At 63.6% G+C, this 13520-nt stretch overlaps 1 protein-coding gene across 11 annotated transcripts in view; it reads right to left on the bottom strand.

The window, feature by feature from the left end:
• The window catches only part of LOC138643269 (alanine aminotransferase 2), a 159670-nt gene that overhangs the window by 44758 nt on the left and 101392 nt on the right, over nt 1-13520 (bottom strand). For 4 of the 11 annotated variants that reach the window (XM_069732186.1, XM_069732182.1, XM_069732183.1 and 1 more), the window contains one exon: nt 6231-6414. In XM_069732186.1, coding sequence (XP_069588287.1) covers nt 6231-6362 — 132 coding nt within the window. In that variant the 5' untranslated portion in view covers nt 6363-6414. Of the gene's footprint in view, nt 1-6218; nt 6553-6579; nt 6642-13520 lie in introns of those variants that run through there. The other 7 variants (XM_069732180.1, XM_069732184.1, XM_069732181.1 and 4 more) reach the window with 5 other exon arrangements.

The raw sequence follows: 13520 nt of genomic DNA, 5'->3' as shown, positions 1-13520 counted from the left end.
CCGGACCACCACTATGTAAGAGGCGGGGGCCACCCGGACCACCACTATGTAAGAGGCGGGGGCCGCGCACTGGATACTGGGGACGACAGTGATGAGGATTTGGGGCACAGAAAGTTGCAGAACAGATTTACATGGGACTGCACGGGCCCCAGTGCATGCAAGACGCACTGACACCCAGACTGGGGCTTCAGGGGTTAAGTGCGGACCCCAAAACACAATGAGAGTGAATGGAGCGCCCTTGGTTGCCATGACAATGAATGCGAGGAGGAGCGGAGATGCACAGCCCCCATTATCCCTCACATTCCGGGGGCCGCAGTCACCGACAATCCTCTGCTGCACCCATTACCCTCATCCTGAGCCTCCTGGTGCACGAGCAGCTGCTTCAGCCGCGCTCCTGTATCAGTCTTGTCATCCCCCCCGGGGCGCAGGTCACGACTGCGGAGGGGGGATGGGAAAGAAGAAGTGACGAGAAGAAGAGGAAAACCCAAAACTTCCCCTAACACAGAACATACAGAACGGGGGGGGGGGGGGCAGCACCGAGCCACGACAGCCGGGGGAGGGGGGGGGGGGGGGGACAGCACTGAGGCCGTGCCAAACTGGGGGGGGGGGCAGCACCGAGCCACGACGGACTGGGGGGGGGGGGGCAGCACTGAGGTCGTGCCAGACTGGGGGGGGGGGGGCAGCACCGAGCCACGACAGACTGGAGGGGGGGGGGGCAGCACCGAGCCACGACAGACTGGGAGGGGGCAGCACTGAGGTCGTGCCAGACTGGGGGGGGGGGGGCAGCACCGAGCCACGACAGACTGGAGGGGGGGGGGCAGCACCGAGCCACAATGGACTGGGAGGGGGCAGCACCGAGCCACGATGGACTTTGGGGGGGGGGCAGCACCGAGCCACGACGGCCGGGGGAGGGGGGGGGGGGGGACAGCACCGAGGCCGTGCCAAACTGGGGGGGGGGGGGCAGCACCGAGCCACGACGGACTGGGGGGGGGGGGCAGCACTGAGGTCGTGCCAGACTGGGGGGGGGGGGCAGCACCGAGCCACGACAGACTTTGGGGGGGGGCAGCACCGAGCCACGACGGACTTTGGGGGGGGGCAGCACCGAGCCACGACGGACTTTGGGGGGGGGCAGCACCGAGCCACGACAGACTTGGGGGGGCAGCACCGAGCCACGACGGACTGGGGGGGGGCAGCATCAAGCCACGACGGACTTGGGGGGGGCAGCACCGAGCCACGACGGACTAGGGGGGAGCAGCACTGAGCCACGACGGACTGGGGGGGCAGCACCGAGCCACGATGGACTGGGGGGGGGGCAGCACCAAGCCACGATGGACTGGGGGGGGCAGCACCAAGCCGTGCCAAACTGGGAAGGGGGGGGGGGCAGGTTTGCGGTCAGTATAGGAAGGGGGGGGGTCGGTGATTACCTCCGCACACAGGTTGGGGGTGACGGGGGAGCGGCCCGGACAATGTACACAGCGAACAGGAGCGGAGAAGGAGCTGTCAGTCACGGGTAGAGATTACTGGGGGTCCTCGCGAGGTGGGAGCACTGAGTACCGGGGAAGTCAACATATGGCGGAGACGACACCTGTACATTCACAGCGGGGTCTGCTACATAGTACAGATCCTGGAGGACCCCGAAAACCGGGCACCAGGGAGACATTGGGGGTCTATAAAGCAGCAATCGGACTACACAAGGTGGGGGGCACGGAAGACTCACCTTCCTCCTCACCACCACCCTCAACTTCCTCCTCACCACCACCCTCAACTTCCTCACCACCACCACCCTCACCTTCCTCCTCACCCTCACCTTCCTCACCACCACCCTCACCTTCCTCCTCACCACCACCCTCACCTTCCTCCTCACCTTCCTCACCACCACCACCCTCACCTTCCTCCTCACCACCACCCTCACCTTCCTTCTCACCATCACCCTCACCTTCCTCCTCACCATCACCCTCACCTTCCTCCTCACCACCACCCTCACCTTCCTCCTCACCACCACCACCCTCACCTTCCTCCTCACCACAACCCTCACCTGCCTCCTCACCACCACCTTCCTCCTCACCACCCTCACCTTCCTCCTCACCACCACCACCCTCACCACCACCCTCACCTTCCTCCTCACCACCACCCTCAACTTCCTCCTCACCACCACCCTCACCTTCCTCACCACCACCCTCACCTTCCTCACCACCACTCTCACATTCCTCCTCACCTTCCTCCTCACCACCACCACCCTCACCTTCCTCACCACCACCCTCACCTTCCTCCTCACCACCACCACCCTCACCTTCCTCCTCACCACCACCACCCTCACCTTCCTCACCACCACCCTCACCACCACCACCCTCACCTTCCTCCTCACCACCACCACCCTCACCTTCCTCCTCACCACCACCCTCACCCTTCTCACCCTCACCTTCCTCCTCACCACCACCCTCACCTTCCTCCTCACCACCACCCTTACCTTCCTCACCTTCCTCCTCACCACCACCCTCACCTTCCTCCTCACCACCACCCTCACCTTCCTCACCCTCAACTTCCTCACCACCACCCTCACCTTCCTCCTCACCACCACCCTCACCTTCCTCCTCACCACCACCCTCACCTTCCTCCTCACCACCACCCTCAACTTCCTCCTCACCTTCCTCCTCACCACCACCACCCTCCTCACCTTCCTCCTCACCACCACCACCACCACCCTCCTCACCACCACCACCACCCTCCTCACCTTCCTCCTCACCACCACCACCACCCTCACCTTCCTCCTCACCTTCCTCCTCACCACCACCCTCACCTTCCTCCCTCACCTTCCTCCTCACCACCACCCTCACCTTCCTCCTCACCACCACCCTCACCTTCCTCCTCACCACCACCCTCACCTTCCTCCTCACCACCACCCTCACCTTCCTCCTCACCTTCCTCCTCACCACCACCCTCACCTTCCTCCTCACCACCACCCTCACCTTCCTCCTCACCACCACCTTCCTCCTCACCACCACCCTCAACTTCCTCCTCACCTTCCTCCTCACCACCACCACCCTCCTCACCTTCCTCCTCACCACCACCACCACCCTCCTCACCACCACCACCACCCTCCTCACCTTCCTCCTCACCACCACCACCACCCTCACCTTCCTCCTCACCACCACCCTCACCTTCCTCCTCACCTTCCTCCTCACCTTCCTCCTCACCACCACCCTCACCTTCCTCCTCACCACCACCCTCACCTTCCTCCTCACCACCACCCTCACCTTCCTCCTCACCTTCCTCCTCACCTTCCTCCTCACCACCACCCTCACCTTCCTCACCCTCACCTTCCTCCTCACCACCACCCTCAACTTCCTCCTCACCACCACCACCCTCCTCACCACCACCCTCACCTTCCTCCTCACCACCACCCTCACCTTCCTCACCCTCACCTTCCTCCTCACCACCACCCTCACCTCCTCCTCACCACCACCACCCTCCTCACCTTCCTCCTCACCACCACCACCACCACCCTCCTCACCACCACCACCACCCTCCTCACCTTCCTCCTCACCACCACCACCACCCTCACCTTCCTCCTCACCTTCCTCCTCACCACCACCCTCACCTTCCTCCCTCACCTTCCTCCTCACCACCACCCTCACCTTCCTCCTCACCACCACCCTCACCTTCCTCACCCTCACCTTCCTCCTCACCACCACCCTCAACTTCCTCCTCACCTTCCTCCTCACCACCACCACCCTCCTCACCTTCCTCCTCACCACCACCACCACCCTCCTCACCACCACCACCACCCTCCTCACCTTCCTCCTCACCACCACCACCACCCTCACCTTCCTCCTCACCTTCCTCCTCACCACCACCCTCACCTTCCTCCCTCACCTTCCTCCTCACCACCACCCTCACCTTCCTCCTCACCACCACCCTCACCTTCCTCCTCACCACCACCCTCACCTTCCTCCTCACCACCACCCTCACCTTCCTCCTCACCACCACCCTCACCTTCCTCCTCACCTTCCTCCTCACCACCACCCTCACCTTCCTCCTCACCACCACCCTCACCTTCCTCCTCACCACCACCTTCCTCCTCACCACCACCCTCAACTTCCTCCTCACCTTCCTCCTCACCACCACCACCCTCCTCACCTTCCTCCTCACCACCACCACCACCCTCCTCACCACCACCACCACCCTCCTCACCTTCCTCCTCACCACCACCACCACCCTCACCTTCCTCCTCACCACCACCCTCACCTTCCTCCTCACCTTCCTCCTCACCTTCCTCCTCACCACCACCCTCACCTTCCTCCTCACCACCACCCTCACCTTCCTCCTCACCACCACCCTCACCTTCCTCCTCACCTTCCTCCTCACCTTCCTCCTCACCACCACCCTCACCTTCCTCACCCTCACCTTCCTCCTCACCACCACCCTCAACTTCCTCCTCACCACCACCACCCTCCTCACCACCACCCTCACCTTCCTCCTCACCACCACCCTCACCTTCCTCACCCTCACCTTCCTCCTCACCACCACCCTCACCTTCCTCCTCACCACCACCACCCTCCTCACCTTCCTCCTCACCACCACCACCACCACCCTCCTCACCACCACCACCACCCTCCTCACCTTCCTCCTCACCACCACCACCACCCTCACCTTCCTCCTCACCTTCCTCCTCACCACCACCCTCACCTTCCTCCCTCACCTTCCTCCTCACCACCACCCTCACCTTCCTCCCTCACCTTCCTCCTCACCACCACCCTCACCTTCCTCCTCACCACCACCCTCACCTTCCTCACCCTCACCTTCCTCCTCACCACCACCCTCAACTTCCTCCTCACCTTCCTCCTCACCACCACCACCCTCCTCACCTTCCTCCTCACCACCACCACCACCCTCCTCACCACCACCACCACCCTCCTCACCTTCCTCCTCACCACCACCACCACCACCCTCACCTTCCTCCTCACCTTCCTCCTCACCACCACCCTCACCTTCCTCCTCACCACCACCCTCACCTTCCTCCTCACCACCACCCTCACCTTCCTCCTCACCTTCCTCCTCACCACCACCCTCACCTTCCTCCTCACCACCACCACCCTCCTCACCCTCCTCCTCACCTTCCTCCTCACCACCACCCTCACCACCACCCTCACCTTCCTCCTCACCACCACCCTCACCTTCCTCCTCACCACCACCCTCACCTTCCTCCTCACCACCACCACCCTCACCTTCCTCCTCACCACCCTCCTCACCTTCCTCCTCACCACCACCACCCTCACCTTCCTCCTCACCACAACCCTCACCTGCCTCCTCACCACCACCTTCCTCCTCACCACCACCCTCAACTTCCTCCTCACCTTCCTCCTCACCACCACCACCCTCCTCACCTTCCTCCTCACCACCACCACCACCCTCCTCACCACCACCACCACCCTCCTCACCTTCCTCCTCACCACCACCACCACCCTCACCTTCCTCCTCACCTTCCTCCTCACCACCACCCTCACCTTCCTCCTCACCTTCCTCCTCACCACCACCCTCACCTTCCTCCTCACCACCACCCTCACCTTCCTCCTCACCACCACCCTCACCTTCCTCCTCACCACCACCCTCACCTTCCTCCTCACCACCACCCTCACCTTCCTCCTCACCTTCCTCACCCTCACCTTCCTCCTCACCACCACCCTCAACTTCCTCCTCACCACCACCACCCTCCTCACCACCACCCTCACCTTCCTCCTCACCACCACCCTCACCTTCCTCACCCTCACCTTCCTCCTCACCACCACCCTCACCTTCCTCCTCACCTTCCTCCTCACCACCACCACCCTCCTCACCTTCCTCCTCACCACCACCCTCCTCACCACCACCACCACCCTCCTCACCTTCCTCCTCACCACCACCACCACCACCCTCACCTTCCTCCTCACCTTCCTCCTCACCACCACCCTCACCTTCCTCCTCACCACCACCCTCACCTTCCTCCTCACCTTCCTCCTCACCACCACCCTCACCTTCCTCCTCACCACCACCCTCACCTTCCTCCTCACCACCACCCTCACCTTCCTCCTCACCACCACCCTCACCTTCCTCACCCTCACCTTCCTCCTCACCACCACCACCACCCTCCTCACCCTCCTCCTCACCTTCCTCCTCACCACCACCCTCACCTTCCTCCTCACCACCACCACCCTCACCTTCCTCCTCACCACCACCCTCACCTTCCTCCTCACCTGCTGCAGCTCCTTCTCCAGCTCCACGGCTCTGCTGACGATGGGGCCCCGCACCGCGTACTCCACCTTCCTGATGGCGGGGTTCATGGTCTCCAGCCGCAGGACCCTCCCGGCCGCTCCGTTCTCCGACATCCTGAGCGCGCGGTTCCGGTCCGGTTCTGCCAGCTGCGATCCGGAGTGAGACCTGAGGGGAGACAGGAGCGGAGAGCTGAGACCCCGAGCCCCGGAGCCGAGCCCGAGCCGCAGCATGACACCCGGGAGCCGGGGAGAAAGTGATCAGAGGACGGAGACTCCGAGAAGTGAGGAAGACACGGAAGAGGGAGGGAGGAAGGGCCGAGCGCCAGCTCACCGCTCCACGTGTCCGATCCTGCCCGGCCGGCACCTGCTGAGCGAGCACTGCCTATATAGGGGAGGAGACGGGCCAACACCGGGAGGAGACGAGCCAACACCGGGACACGGGAGGAGAGGAGCCAACACCGGGACACGGGAGGAGACGGGAAAACACCGGGACACGGGAGGAGACGGGAAAACACCGGGACACGGGAGGAGAGGAGCCAACACCGGGACACGGGAGGAGACGGGCCAACACCGGGACACGGGAGGAGACGGGCCAACACCGGGAGGAGACGGGCCAACACCGGGAGACGGGAGGAGACGGGCCAACACCGGGACACGGGAGGAGACGGGCCAACACCGGGACACGGGAGGAGACGGGAAAACACCGGGACACGGGAGGAGACGGGCCAACACCGGGACACGGGAGGAGAGGAGCCAACACCGGGACACGGGAGGAGACGGGAAAACACCGGGACACGGGAGGAGACGGGAAAACACCGGGACACGGGAGGAGAGGAGCCAACACCGGGACACGGGAGGAGACGGGCCAACACCGGGACACGGGAGGAGACGGGCCAACACCGGGAGGAGACGGGCCAACACCGGGAGACGGGAGGAGACGGGCCAACACCGGGACACGGGAGGAGACGGGAAAACACCGGGACACGGGAGGAGACGGGCCAACACCGGGACACGGGAGGAGAGGAGCCAACACCGGGACACGGGAGGAGACGGGAAAACACCGGGACACGGGAGGAGACGGGAAAACACCGGGACACGGGAGGAGAGGAGCCAACACCGGGACACGGGAGGAGACGGGCCAACACCGGGACACGGGAGGAGACGGGCCAACACCGGGACACGGGAGGAGACGGGCCAACACCGGGACACGGGAGGAGACGGGCCAACACCGGGAGGAGACGGGCCAACACCGGGACACGGGAGGAGACGGGCCAACACCGGGACACGGGAGGAGACGGGAAAACACCGGGACACGGGAGGAGACGGGCCAACACCGGGACACGGGAGGAGAGGAGCCAACACCGGGACACGGGAGGAGACGGGAAAACACCGGGACACGGGAGGAGACGGGCCAACACCGGGACACGGGAGGAGACGGGCCAACACCGGGACACGGGAGGAGACGGGCCAACACCGGGACACGGGAGGAGACGGGCCAACACCGGGAGGAGACGGGCCAACACCGGGACACGGGAGGAGACGGGCCAACACCGGGACACGGGAGGAGACGGGCCAACACCGGGACACGGGAGGAGACGGGCCAACACCGGGACACGGGAGGAGACGGGCCAACACCGGGACACGGGAGGAGACGGGCCAACACCGGGACACGGGAGGAGACGGGCCAACACCGGGACACGGGAGGAGACGGGCCAACACTGGGACACGGGAGGAGACGGGAAAACACCGGGACACGGGAGGAGACGGGAAAACACCGGGACACTGGAGGAGAGGAGCCAACACCGGGACACTGGAGGAGACGGGCCAACACCGGGAGACGGGACCCGGGAGGAGAGGAGCCAACACCGGGACACGGGAGGAGACGGGCCAACACCGGGACACGGGAGGAGACGGGCCAACACCGGGACACGGGAGGAGACGAGCCAACACCTGTGCCCGGGACACGGGAGGAGACGGGCCAACACCGGGACACGGGAGGAGACGGGCCAACACCGGGACACGGGAGGAGACGAGCCAACACCTGTGCCCGGGACACGGGAGGAGACGGGCCAACACCGGGACACGGGAGGAGACGGGCCAACACCTGTGCCCAGGACACGGGAGGAGACGGGCCACCACCGGGACACGGGAGGAGACGGGCCACCACCGGGAGACGGGCCAACACCGGGACACGGGAGGAGACGGGCCAACACCGGGACACGGGAGGAGACGAGCCAACACCTGTGCCCGGGACACGGGAGGAGACGGGCCAACATCGGGACACGGGAGGGGATGGGCCAACACCTGTGCCCGGGACACGGGAGGAGACGGGCCACCACCGGGACATGGGAGGAGACGAGCCAACACCGGGACCCGGGAGGAGACGGGCCAACACCGGGACACGGGAGGAGACGAGCCAACACCTGTGCCCGGGACACGGGAGGAGACGGGCCAACACCGGGACACAGGAGGAGACGGGCCAACACCTGTGCCCGGGACACGGGAGGAGACGGGCCAACACCGGGACCCGGGAGGAGACGGGCCAACACCGGGACACGGGAGGAGACGGGCCAACACCGGGACACGGGAGGAGACGGGCCAACACCGGGACACGGGAGGAGACGAGCCAACACCTGTACCCGGGACACGGGAGGAGACGGGCCAACACCTGTACCCGGGACACAGGAGGAGACGGGCCAACACCTGTACCCGGGACACTTGAGGAGACGAGCCAACACCTGTGCCCGGGACACGGGAGGAGATGAGCCAACACCTGTACCCGGGACACGGGAGGAGACGGGCCAACACCTGTACCCGGGACACGGGAGGAGACGGGCCAACACCTGTACCCGGGACACAGGAGGAGACGGGCCAACACCTGTGCCCAGGACACGGGAGGAGACGGGCCAACACCTGTGCCCAGGACACGGGAGGAGACGAGCCACCACCTGTACCCAGGACACGGGAGGAGACGAGCCAACACCTGTACCCCGGACACGGGAGGAGACGAGCCAACACCTGTACCCAGGACACGGGAGGAGAGGAGCCAACACCTGTACCCGGGACACGGGAGGAGACGAGCCAACACCTGTACCCGGGACACGGGAGGAGACGAGCCGCCACCTGTACCCGGGACACGGGAGGAGACGAGCCAACACCTGTACCCGGGACACGGGAGGAGACGAGCCAACACCTGTACCCGGGACACGGGAGGAGACGAGCCAACACCTGTACCCGGGACACGGGAGGAGACGAGCCGCCACCTGTACCCGGGACACGGGAGGAGACGAGCCAACACCTGTACCCGGGACACGGGAGGAGACGAGCCAACACCTGTACCCGGGACACGGGAGGAGACGAGCCAACACCTGTACCCGGGACACGGGAGGAGACGAGCCGCCACCTGTACCCAGGACACGGGAGGAGACGAGCCACCACCTGTACCCGGGACACGGGAGGAGACGAGCCAACACCTGTACCCAGGACACGGGAGGAGACGAGCCAACACCTGTACCCGGGACACGGGAGGAGACGAGCCACCACCTGTACCCGGGACACGGGAGGAGACGAGACGCCACCTGTACCCAGGAAACGGGAGGAGACAAACCGCCACCTGTACCCAGGACACGGGAGGAGACGAGCCAACACCTGTACCCGGGACACGGGAAGAGACGAGCCAACACCTGTACCCGGGACACGGGATGAGACGGGCCGCCACCTGTACCCCGGAAACGGGAGGAGACGGGCCAACACCTGTGCCCGGGACACGGGAGGAGACGAGCCAACACCTGTACCCGGGACACGGGAGGAGACGAGCCACCACCTGTACCCAGGACAAGGGAGGAGACGAGCCAACACCTGTACCCGGGACACAGGAGGAGACGGGCCGCCACCTGTACCCGGGACAAGGGAGGAGACGAGCCAACACCTGTACCCGGGACACGGGAGGAGACGAGCCAACACCTGTACCCGGGACACGGGAGGAGACGAGCCAACACCTGTACCCGGGACACGGGAGGAGACGAGCCAACACCTGTACCCGGGACACGGGAGGAGACGAGCCAACACCTGTACCCGGGACACAGGAGGAGACGAGCCAACACCTGTACCCGGGACACAGGAGGAGATGGGCCGCCACCTGTACCCTGAACAAGGGAGGAGACGAGCCAACACCTGTACCCGGGACACGGGAGGAGACGAGCCGCCGCCTGTACCCAGGACACGGGAGGAGACGAGCCGCCGCCTGTACCCAGGACACGGGAGGAGACGAGCCGCCGCCTGTACCCAGGACACGGGAGGAGACGAGACGCCACCTGTACCCCGGACACGGGAGGAGACGAGCCGCCGCCTGTACCCAGGACACGGGAGGAGACGAGCCGCCACCTGTACCCAGGACACGGGAGGAGACGAGTTGCCACCTGTACCCAGGACACGGGAGGAGACGAGTTGCCACCTGTACCCAGGACACGGGAGGAGACGAGCCGCCGCCTGTACCCAGGACACTGGAGGAGACGAGCCGCCACCTGTACCCAGGACACGGGAGGAGACGAGCCAACACCTGTACCCAGGACACGGGAGGAGACGAGCCGCCACCTGTACCCAGGACACGGGAGGAGACGAGCCGCCACCTGTACCCAGGACACTGGAGGAGACGAGCCGCCACCTGTACCCAGGACACTGGAGGAGACGAGCCGTCACCTGTACCCAGGACACGGGAGGAGGCGAGCAGCCACCTGTACCCAGGACACGGGAGGAGACGAGCCGCCACCTGTACCCAGGACACGGGAGGAGACGAGCCGCCACCTGTACCCAGGACACTGGAGGAGACGAGCCGCCACCTGTACCCAGGACACTGGAGGAGACGAGCCGTCACCTGTACCCAGGACACGGGAGGAGGCGAGCAGCCACCTGTACCCAGGACACGGGAGGAGACGAGCCGCCACCTGTACCCAGGACACACCCAGTAATATGGAAGGTATCGGAGTGGAAACACCGAGAATAGGGAACTACGGATCCAGGACTGGCCACAGCGGGACCAGGGATCTACGGATCCAGGACTGGCCACACCGGGACCTGGGAACTAGGGATTCTGGACTGGCCACAGTGGGACCAGGGAAGTACGTATACAGGACTGGCCACACTGGGACCAGAGCACTACGGATACAGGACTGGCCACACTGGAAGCAGGGAACTACGGATACAGGACTGGTCACACTGGAAGCAGGGAACTACGGATACAGGACTTCTTACACTGGGACCAGGGAACGACAGATCCAGGACTGGCCACACCGGGACCAGAGCACTACGGATACAGGACTGGCCACACTGGAAGCAGGGAACTACGGATACAGGACTTCTTACACTGGGCCCAGGGAACGACAGATCCAGGACTGGCCACACCGGGACCAGGGAACTACAGATCCAGGACTGGCCACACCGGGACCAGGGAACTACGCATACAGGACTGGCCACACCGGGAACTATGTATACAGACCTGGCCACACCGGAACCAGGGAACTATGAATACAGGCCTGGCCACATCAGGACCAGGAAACTACGGATGCAGGACTGGCCACACCGGGACCGGGAACTATGGATGCAGGACTGGCCACACCGGGAACTACGGATGCAGGACTGGCCACATCGGGACCGGGAACTATGGATGCAGGACTGGCCACACCGTGACCGGGAACTACGGATGCAGGACTGGCCACACCGGGACCGGGAACTACGGATGCAGGACTGGCCACACCGGGACCTGGGAACTAGGGATTCTGGACTGGCCACAGTGGGACCAGGGAAGTACGTATACAGGACTGGCCACACTGGGACCAGAGCACTACGGATACAGGACTGGCCACACTGGAAGCAGGGAACTACGGATACAGGACTGGTCACACTGGAAGCAGGGAACTACGGATACAGGACTTCTTACTCTGGGACCAGGGAACGACAGATCCAGGACTGGCCACACCGGGACCAGGGAACTACAGATCCAGGACTGGCCACACCGGGACCAGAGCACTACGGATACAGGACTGGCCACACTGGAAGCAGGAAACTACGGATACAGGACTTCTTACACTGGGACCAGGGAACGACAGATCCAGGACTGGCCACACCGGGACCAGGGAACTACGCATACAGGACTGGCCACACCGGGAACTATGTATACAGACCTGGCCACACCGGAACCAGGGAACTATGTATACAGGCCTGGCCACATTAGGACCAGGAAACTACGGATGCAGGACTGGCCACACCGGAACCGGGAACTATGGATGTAGGACTGGCCACACCGGGAACTACGGATGCAGGACTGGCCACACCGGGAACTACGGATGCAGGACTGGCCACACCGGGAACTACGGATGCAGGACTGGCCACATCGGGACCGGGAACTATGGATGCAGGACTGGCCACACCGGGAACTACGGATGCAGGACTGGCCACACCGGGATCGGGAACTATGGATGCAGGACTGGCCACATCGGGACCGGGAACTACGGATGCAGGACTGGCCACATCGGGACCGGGAACTACGGATGCAGGACTGGCCACACCGGGACCGGGAACTACGGATGCAGGACTGGCCACACCGGGACCGGGAACTACGGATGCAGGACTGGCCACACCGGCACCAAGACACCTTACTAATCTCTGCCTAGGCGAGAAGGAGAATTATATACAAGTTACGGGGCAGCACGGTGGCGCAGTGGATAGCACAGCAGCCTTGCAGCGCTGGAGTCCTGCGCTCTAACCCCACCCTGTACAACATTTTAAAGAGTTTGTTTGTTCTCTCCGTGTTTGCGTGGGTTTTCTCCAGGTTCTCCGGTTTCCTCCCACATTCCAAAGACATACTGATAGGGAATTTATACTGTGAGCCCCAATGGGACAGTGATGATAATGTGTGCAACCTGTAAAGCGCTGCGGAATATGTTAGCGCTATATAAAAGTAAAGATTATTAGTATAAGTTGCCTCCCAGCTATAGGCTGGGATCCATCTTGCAGGTTTACTACATATGCTAATTGCCTTTCAGCTACAAGCTGAGAGCATAATGCGCAGTGTGATGACTCCGCATTTAATCTTAATTATCCTGATGTAAATTCAGGAGGCTCAGAGACGTGTTATTAAACATCTTATTATCTTATGTTGACTTTTGAATTTATGCGTCTTCCTTTGGTTGGTCAAGAAACAGACTATGAGCTTTTAGCGTTGACTTTTCTGCTGAGGTTTATTATCTGCTGAGGTTTATTATCAACTAGATGGTG

Source organism: Ranitomeya imitator, chromosome 6 (genome assembly GCF_032444005.1).
Source record: "Ranitomeya imitator isolate aRanImi1 chromosome 6, aRanImi1.pri, whole genome shotgun sequence".
In the NCBI taxonomy this organism is placed as follows: Eukaryota; Metazoa; Chordata; class Amphibia; order Anura; family Dendrobatidae; genus Ranitomeya; species Ranitomeya imitator.
The sequence above is the reverse complement of the archived record's forward strand: the minus strand, read 5'-3'. Positions and strand labels throughout refer to the sequence as shown.